This window comes from Myzus persicae, unplaced genomic scaffold (genome assembly GCF_001856785.1).
Source record: "Myzus persicae strain clone G006 unplaced genomic scaffold, MPER_G0061.0, whole genome shotgun sequence".
NCBI classification, from domain to species: Eukaryota; Metazoa; Arthropoda; class Insecta; order Hemiptera; family Aphididae; genus Myzus; species Myzus persicae.
The window spans coordinates 27,892-37,779 of NW_019100610.1; the positions used below are offsets into that span (position 1 = coordinate 27,892).

The 9,888-nt window shown below is 30.5% G+C and overlaps 1 protein-coding gene and 1 pseudogene across 2 annotated transcripts; one reads left to right on the forward strand and one right to left on the reverse strand.

Moving 5' to 3' along the window:
• Positions 1 to 381: 381 nt before the first annotated feature.
• LOC111036661 lies at positions 382 to 6,717 on the reverse strand (annotated as a pseudogene).
• Positions 6,718 to 8,399: 1,682 nt separating this feature from the next.
• On the forward strand, positions 8,400 to 9,855 carry LOC111036641. Of its 2 annotated transcripts, XM_022318757.1 has the most exons (5): positions 8,400 to 8,565; positions 8,651 to 8,953; positions 9,039 to 9,122; positions 9,185 to 9,464; positions 9,569 to 9,855. In XM_022318757.1, the coding sequence occupies exons 1-5, from the start codon at positions 8,501 to 8,503 to the stop codon at positions 9,593 to 9,595; spliced, it is 759 nt and encodes a 252-aa protein (XP_022174449.1). In that variant the 5' UTR covers positions 8,400 to 8,500; the 3' UTR covers positions 9,596 to 9,855. The 2 variants fall into 2 exon arrangements, with proteins under 2 accessions (XP_022174449.1, XP_022174440.1); XM_022318748.1 differs by having other exon boundaries at positions 9,185 to 9,855.
• The last annotated feature ends 33 nt before the right edge of the window (positions 9,856 to 9,888 follow it).

Genomic DNA, 9,888 nt, shown 5'->3' on the forward strand with positions numbered 1-9,888 from the left:
TAGCTAAATCATATCTATTTGTTGTACTTTTACAAAATGAATAACAAACAGGTTGTTTCAAGTTTTTTCAATTCCACGTACCATAAACACTAAGCCATTGTCTTCAAAACCATAAATTCTTCCCTCGCTGTTATTAAAATTAAAATTTGGATTTATACTAACTTCGTCAAAAACAATTGAGCAAAACCTGTGGTGAGGTTTAAGTTTTTGAACATTAATTGTTAGTAAGTTCAGCATTCTCTGATCTATCCCAGTACTTATTGGGATTAATGACATCATTGTAGAAAGTGTTTGTTTACAAGGTAGAACAAACTTCTTGCACAGTAATCTATATGATTTGGGACTTTACTTATACAAGGACAAACTTAATAATTGTTCGTCTTATGTAAAACGACGTCCTTTTGGTTTGTTCTTTGTTTCTCTTAGTTGTAATTTTGTAAACATTTTGGCAGCAGTAGTCATCAGGTCTGAATCATGTGTATTAAAAAAATTGCTAGCACTTTTCAAACGTTATTTAAAAGTGTTACATTTTCGACGTAAACCTAACCTAACCTACGATGTAGAAGTTTTTGAAGTTTCAAACCATCCGTGTATAGAGATTTACATTTTGGTGTAAGTCTGGAGGTTCGGTTTATACCAATTTTGTGCAAGAGATCTAAAGCAAATTATAATTTTAAATTAACATATACCTGATAAAAAAAAGCCAGAAATATTTAAATTTGTGGACATGCAGCTGGTATGAATTGGTTTGGGCATAACACTATCAGCTAAAAAAGACATTGAATTAATAGATATAAACTAAATTTAAATAGAAATTTATTTCTTACTTGCACTTTGATTCGTAATATGGAGATGTGGGAATTGCATTGCGATTTATGACTTTTGTACCAGGGCTGAAATTCTCTTTACAGTACTCCCTCGTTAACACGAACTCGGTTAACACAAATTATTGGATAACGCGAACAGGTTTTTCGGTCCCGAGAAAGATCTCTATACTATAAAATAGGGTTTTTTTATTTCCTCGGTTTATACGAATTATTTCGGTTAACACGAAACTCGAACAAATTTTAGGTACCATATTGTCGTTTTGTTGATTAACACGAACAGAAAAATGTCAATCTGTACATATGTATGTATCTATTTTCGTTTTATTACTCGTATAGTTAGAATTTAATCTTTACAACACAGTTTTATCGATATCTTATCTTATCCCTACTATGTATGTACATATTCTCTATTGTAGGTACATACATATGTATACATGTGTAAATTTGTATGTGTGCAATCTAGTTCGGCGATAATCGCTCTCGTTTAAACTAATAATTGCTCTATCGATCAGTTGGTCAGTTGACTTTGTTGGTGTCATTAGTGATTGACCAAAATGAGTTTGAAAAGGAAGCAAATGTCTATAGATCTAAAAACTAAACAACTCATTTTAGTAGAAGTCGAAAAAGGTACACTGCCTAAAACCAAAATCGCGGAGAAATTTAGCATACCAAAATCAACATTATCAACAATTATTAAAAATAAAGATAAGATTGACGAAGCAGTTGCGCTTGGTTCAACCAACAGTACAACGCGTCTACAAAAACCCATGCTTGAAGACGTTGAACAGGAACTTCTGAAGTGGTTCAAAAAAGCCAGAGACTCAAACATTCCACTATCAGGTGCACTTGTACGAGAGAAAGCAAAGGAGATTTGTATTTCCAATGGCGTTGAGCATATGGCGTGTTCTAATGGCTCGTTATGGAGATTTCAAAAACGGTAAAATATTTCTTGTCATGTTTTGAGCGGCGAGGCAAATAAAGTTGCAGATGAAGGCGTAAATAAATGGCTTCAAGGATTCGTAAAGTTGAGGCAATCCTATAGCGAAAATGATATCTTCAATATTGATGAGACCGGTGTTTTTTATAATTTATTTCCCGACCGTTCATTGGATTTTAAAGGAGTGAAGTCGCATGGGGGTGCAAACAGTAAAGAGAGATTGAATGTTGTGTTGTGCTGCAACTCTACTGGCTCGGAAAAACTCGAGCTTTGGGTGATAGGCAAATATCAAACCCCCAGATGCTTTAAAAACGTAAATAAGCTTAGTCTTCCATTCGAATACACTAATCAAAAAAACGTGTGGGTCGATTCAACATCTTTTCGCCTATGGTTACTTAAATTTCAACAAAAAATGGCACTTCAGAATAGAAATGTACTTTTGACTTTGGACAATTGCAGTGCCCATAATAATATTGGAGACCTGGAATTGCCAAACGTACAAATAGTTTATTTTCCTCCAAATTGCACATCCAGGTTACAACCTCTGGATCAAGGAATAATTGCAGCTTTTAAACGATATTTCAAGACTAGACTTGTACGCCATGCACTGTTATGCCTTGATTCCGATCAACCATGTGTAAAATGGAATATTTTACAAGCGATGAGGGCAATGGCTGTATCGTGGAATGATGTAACTTCAACAACGATCAGTAATTGTTTTAAGAAAGCCTGGAACATTGAAAACGACGCCAACTTAACCCCTGAAATACACATTGAGGATGTGATGATTGAGGACGATTGGAATAAATTGTTAGCTGTAACTTCTGATAAAAATGCTCAAACTTTTTCAAGTTTTATACAAATGGATAATTATCTCGAGATCTGCGATGAAAATGCTGGAGAAGATGAAAACCCCGAAATCTCAGATCAAGAAATTGAACCTACTGAACCTCCAGTGGATAAACCCTCTCGGGCTGATGTGTTGGCAGCCTTTGATACCCTCGTAAAATTTTCCCAAACCAGTGCAGAGTTAGATTGCAAATTTGATGACCAATTGAACAGCATCAGAAAACAGTGCTTAGAAAACTATGAAGTTACATTCACCCAGAAACCTATCACTGACTTTTATTAAACCGACGTGAGTCTAAATTAATTTTTTTTTTTTAAATGTATTAAACATATTTCTTTATATATGTAATGTAGCGTAGTAATTAATTAATTAAAAATGTTTCAAATATTTGTTTATATGTAGTATGTATGTACCAAAGTAATATAAATTTATATTTTGAAGATTACTTAACACGTTGACCGCCACGTGCCCGCCGGCGGGCATTTGATAATCTTTCGCCGAAGGCTACAGTGCATTTATAGAGTTATTCATAAATTGTTATTTGCGATATTTATAGAACTAATCATCGGAAATTCACGAAACCGATATCGTTATTTTTATTTTTGTCTCGCCAATAAGATTATAGTGCTAGTTTAAAGTGGTAGCCGGCGGTCATTTGGCGTCCTGTTAATACTCGTATTAATCATACGCCAAGTGGTTACCGGCGGTCACACTACATTTTACGAGTAAAAATATATTTTTGTTTGTGACAACAATTTTAATGATTAGTTCTCGTGCTAAAAAGGCTAAACTAAATGACAATCTAATAAATCAAATACTTGAAATTGATAATTCTAGTAATTCTAGTGAATTTAGTGATTTTGATGACACTAACGAAGATGTTACATACAATCCAAATTCTTCAGTCTTATGTTGAAAGTGATGTTGAAGGTAAGAAAAAGTTTTTTTTTTCTTTAAAATCTATAGGAAAGGGAGTTAAAAATAATATATATCATACAATTTTATTTTATAATAAAAATAATAGATATATTTATTTAAAATATTTTTACGTAATTAGGCAAGTATGATTATTTATATTTAAATATATAACTAGGTAATTAAAATTGTTTAAATTTTTCTATAGAATCGATTAACGATGAAAAAATAGATAGTTCACCTGTAAGTTCTTCGAATTCTACGCGCATCGAAGTTTGGAATGATGTAACAGGCAAAAATCAAAAACAATTTTTCTTCAATAATACATATTCCGGATTAAAAATTGATATACCCCCTGGATTCTTCTGTTTTGGACATTTTTAAATTATTTTTTACAAGTGAAATAATTGATTTAATTGTGGTTGAAACCAATAGAAATGCTGAACAATTCCTGTCAAAAAATAGATTGACCAAATCCAGCCGATTCGCTAAATGGATACCTACAAACGAAAATGAAATTCAAAAATTTTTCGGGTTAATTATATGGATGGGGCTAGTACAAATGCCAGCTCTAAAAGACTATTGGTGTAATAGTACTAGATATAAAAATTACGTGGCACATAAAATCATACCTAGAAACCGCTTTCAATTAGTTCTCCGGTTTTTACATTTTTCCGATAATGAAAAATTGGATGGTGATAAAATTTATAAAGTACGCAATTTAGTTGAAAAAATGATTTATAATTTTCAAAATGTAATGAAACCAGATGAAGATTTAACTGTTGACGAGACTATGGTCCCTTTTCGTGGGAGGTTGGGGTTCAGGCAGTACATACCCGGAAAATCACATAAATATGGCGTAAAATTGTTTAAGTTATGTGGAACAAATGGGTACACATATAATGTGCAAATATATGCAGGTAAAAGCCAAGTTGATGGGAAAAAGCTTGCGTGCAAAGTTGTGTTAAATCTATGTCAGATGTATTTGAATGCTAATCGGAAAATAACCACAGATAATTTTTACACTTCATTACCCCTAGCATATGAACTTTTGAAAAATAAAACACATTTAACAGGAACACTACGCTCTAATAGAGTTCGGGTACCAGGAGTAACTGATGCGAAGTTAAAACGAGGAGAAATTGTTGGTAAGGAAAATGCAGAAGGAATTGTTGTTGCTAAATGGAAAGATAAACGAGACGTTACTATGTTGTCGACTCGACACCGTATTGCCATGATAGATACCGGTAAAAAAAATAAAAATAAAGAAAATATTGTGAAACCCGAAATTATAATTAATTATAACTATGGCAAGGCAGGCATTGATCTATCTGATCAACTTTCAAGTTATAGTACAGCGGTCAGGAAATCAATCCGATGGTACCACAAAGTCGCTACGGAAATATTACTAGGAACGGCTGTTGTAAACGCTTTAATTGTTTATAATAAAATGCATGAAAGAAAATTAAAAATTACCCAATTTCGAGAAATATTAGTTGATCAAATGTTAGAACTTCAAAAACAAAATGAATCTATCGTAAATGAACCATCAACGTCTGGAAACAAACGATCAAAAGGAAATACGAAACATTATTTTCAAGAATCTACGGAAAAGTGTAATAGGAATCGAAAACTTCGAAAAAGATGCGTTCATTGCTATCAAAGTATAAAAGATGTTGAGGGGACCGCAAAAACTAGAGAAGTAAAAAAAGTTTCAACATTTTGTATAACTTGTAAAATGTATACCTGTATAAATTGTTTTAATATACACCATATAAATTAGTATTTTTTTTTATTTTATCTTTTAATTTTGACATGTTTAATTATTTAAAAATCCATCATACATAATAATAATAAAAAAAATTAAAGCAATAGAATAATGTTTTTAATCATTTATTTCTACAACTTAAAAAAATCCAATAGAGGTAAAAAATATACCGATCGATGTAAAATTTTCTTCTCTATGCAATGGTAATATTATTCGTATCATTACTTCAGCGCCAGCATAATAAAGTCTATTTAAAAATATACAAGAATGTGACAGCCCGCGGTCACATGGCGGTCAACGTGTTAATAAAATAAATGTATTTGAGTGTAAAATAACGTATTAGATTTAATCTTCTCTGATAACACGAAGAAATTCGTGTTAAACCTATCGGTTTACACAAATTCTTTTAACACGAACAGGTTATTTTGTGGTCCCGTCGTGTTCGTGTTAACGAGGGAGTACTGTACTAAAATGATTTGAACATACTCTGCGCTTTTCATAAATCACAGAAGACTCCATATCTTTGAAGTCATCATTCAATATAACTTCATCCATTTTTGAAACATCAACAAATTTGATTGGGGGTTGGGAAATCTATGCGATGTTCCACCTACATTCACATTCCACCTACATTCATGTATTATAAAATAAAATATTTAAGTAGGTACTTAGTTTGAGCAAAAGATTATTCACTTTAATACTAAATTCATTTAAAGTTATAGTTATACTAAGTTTCTGGAGTATGATGTGCTGTTCGTTTTCATTTTAATAATATCATTGATTATAAGTATTATTAGTATTTATAATCAATGGTACTAGCAGAAATACTAGAACAGGTAGTATAATAAATAGGCATTAATATATTATATACCTAGTAATCATCAGTGTTCGGATCGGATAAGTATTTTTCTATCTAGATAAAGATAAAGCATAAATCAAAGTTGGTAATAAATTATAAACACTTACCCTTATACGAGCAACCTTGTATACAATATTTGTATGCTGCACGACCCATCATCAAGATTGTTTTGAAAATTAAAACAAATTACAATACAAAATAATTCACCAAATCACGGTAATTTGGAAATCGAGAGAAAACTGAAAATATGATGGAACATGGAAATTGTGTCAGACGTGACTACGTGAGACGCCGGTGTTGGTAGTTGGCCGCTGCCGCTAGCGGCAGCAACTTGAGCGTTCCTCGCGGCCGGTGTATCGTACTAGTATAAATATTCAAAATTATGCTATACAGTTGCTTTAGCCTAATATAGACAGTGTTTGAGCTCGACTATTGAGTGATTTGTAAAAATAAATTAACCAAGTAACGAACTTCTATTTCGCCATGTTTTCGTCACAAAATGCTATGTGGCAAAAAAACCTTGAATGAATTCTATCTATTGGTTGTGTCATACTCAAGCGTGTAAAAGTGTTAAGTCAAAACAAAAGTGCTTAAATATTCAATCATTCTCAAATAAAAAAAGTATAAACATTACAAAGAAGCATAACTTAGACACCCATTTAGACACCTTAGATGACTCAATACCTATCCCCAAACGAATTGCATTCAATGGTAAGTGAATCAACTAATAACGTAAATATACATGTTTATTCTTTAGTATTTATAAATTATAATATGCTTTATGGTTTTAATCAGACAGAAAGAACCACTCAAGTCAGTGTTGGATCTTTAGAAAATTACATTAATGAAATGCTTGTACCCAAAGGTAAATAAATTAAAAAATTAATTTTATGATTCATTGAATTTAAAGGAATTTTTATGCTGAGATCTAAAGTTAAATTTAGATGCCTTAATGGAATTTAAATTTAATTGCATTCTACTTTTTTGTACATTTTTTCGAAGAAAAATTTGTTTTTAGTGAAGATTTTTGTCCTTGTACAGTTGAAACTACTGCCTAGTCAGAGGTAGTACAATATAAATTATAATAATAAACTAAATATATAAATCTCCAAAACTGAACACAAAACTTCAAGTCCTAGGTACCCACAAAGTAATGGTATGGCAGAGAGAAATATTCAAACAGTTAAAAACATATTTAAAAAAGTTGTAGCAGACAAAAAAGATATTTATTTAGCGATGTTAGAATTGAAAAATACACCCATTCTAAATGAAAATTAAACACCAAATGAAATAATGTTCAATAGGAATGTGAGAGGTATTGTTCCTAAGATTTGGACAAGAAAAATTAACTATAACTCAGTTAAAAAGGCAATAACTAGTAAACAAAAAATTGATAAAAAACAATATGATAAAAATGCTAAAAAACTAATACCAATAAAGGAAGGTTATCATGTTTTTGTTAATATGGATAATAGGAAACCATACATTCATGGAAAAGTGATTTCGGTATGTAATAGACCAAATTCATTTGTCATTAAACTAAGTAATGGACAGACAGTTGAAAGAAACAGAAAACACCTAATATGGGATCCTGGATATGATTATGGTGATAGTAGTGATACTGAAATAAGAATAAAAAAAAACAGAAATAAAGGATCAAGAGAAAGAGAAAAGTGAAAAGGAATTAAATAAAGGAAACCAAAACAAAAGTGAAAAGGAATTAATTAAAGGAAACCAAAACAAAAGTGAAAAGGAATTAATTAAAGGAAACCAAAACAAAAATGAAAAGGAATTAAATAAAGGAAATCAAAATAAAAAGGAAATAGTTAAAGGAACACAAACTAAGAGTGGGAGGATAATAAAAAAACCTAAGCATTTAGAGGAATACATGTAATAATATAAAAATTTAAGAATGTTTAAAAAAAAAAAAAAAAATGTTAATAGGTATAAGAATTTAAGATTGTTTAATATTGTAATTGTTATTATTTTGTTAATATCAAAAATTGAGAATGTTACCTATGGTTAAAAAGGGGGATGTTATGGGAACACTGTAATTATTATCATCATTATCAATATCACTATTGTATCGACAACCGCCATAGATAATAAAGAAATGGATAGGCCATGGCTATGCTTATCTCAAGTGTGGTCGTGATCCCGGAGGGGCGTGAAAGGAGAAGAAAACTGAGGCGAATTATCACATATTCGTTATCACTTATCAATTTATCATACATTATACTGATTACCGAATAATTTGATGAGTTGATCAATATTCAAAATTCTTAATTCATTATTCAATTTGTTTTTAGTTTTTGACATTCATTTTAAGAACTAAAAATTTAAAATGGTTCTAACATGTGTGTTTTGCAAAAATAATGCCCATCGTAATCCAGACCTATCTTTTCATAGGTATGTTTCTTATTTGGACACATTACATCCTTCACTTTTTAATATTATTTATCTTATGCTTATATATTTTTGTTTGCTGTTTTAGTTTCCCTAAAGATAGTGAACGAAAAAAAATTTGGCTACATAACTTGCGATTACAAAATGCAAAACCTTGGCACAGAATATGTTCAAATCATTTCAAAGTAAATGACTTCAGTAGTGACACTTTGAAGTTACGTATATTAAATACAAATGCTATACCACATTCAAACATAGACAAGCAGATATGTACAATAATTGAGACCGAGAATGATGAAAATGTATCTTTTAGCAATGGAGTTAAAGATGTTGAAAGTGACACTAATTTGACTCTTGAACATAATATTAGCTCACCAACAACTCCTGAGAGGTATTTCTACAACACTATATGCATATCATTTATTTGACATTATTTTTAAATTTAAATGTTTCAATAATATGGTTATTGAATTTAGAGAAAGTTTTGGAAATTACATTAGTTTGACTCTCAATCCAACTCATGAACAATCTTCTACTCCTAAATTGAATACTCCAAAAAGGTAATAAATTAACAACTAATTTTTTTTTTTTTTTTTAACAATTTTTAAATTTTATTTAACAGAAAATTAGATGTGGAAATGTTTAAGACATCTAAAAGATGCTTAAAGTACAGCAACTCTTCTCGGTTTGGAGATTTAAGTGAAAATGACTTTTTGACACCACGCAGAGCAAAAAGAAATCTTAAAGTTGTTAGATCTACTGTTTTAAGCTTAAGATCTAGGAATAAAGTGTTAGCTGCTAGTAATAAGCGCTTAAAAAATAAAGTTACATCCTTAAAAGGAATTATAAATAGTTTATCTGAAAAACGACTGTTATCAGACATTGCAGCTGAAAACCTCAAGGTAAAAGACAATAAACTGAATACAATTTTAAAAACCAAACCAAAACATAAATAAATTTCAAACTTCAGTTTAATTGTGTTTTGACATGTATTATGTATATGCAGGGTTTGGAACATTCATTCAAAAAGTGAATGCATTCACATTTACATTCATAGAGCTTAAAATTGAATGTATTCGCATCCAACATTCAATTTTTCAAAAAGAGTGAATTCATATTTGCATTCTTTTAAGAAAAGAATGCATTCTTAACCACATTCATGTAAAAAATATTTTATTTTATTTGAATAGAACATAATATATTAATTTATTTTTCGTGTTTAACAAGGCATTTTATATATTGCATGGACCATATCAATAATTAATAAACGACTTTGGTAGATATCTGATTTGATATAAAATAACATTTATTTTATATATCTATGAG

Coding starts and splice junctions, on each gene's coding strand:
- LOC111036641 (XM_022318748.1), top strand. CDS start 8,501: ATGGTTCTAACATGTGTGTTTTGCAAAAATAATGCCCATCGTAATCCA. Junction 8,566..8,650: donor CCAGACCTATCTTTTCATAG/GTATGTTTCTTA, acceptor TTGCTGTTTTAG/TTTCCCTAAAGATAGTGAAC. Junction 8,954..9,038: donor TCACCAACAACTCCTGAGAG/GTATTTCTACAA, acceptor TATTGAATTTAG/AGAAAGTTTTGGAAATTACA.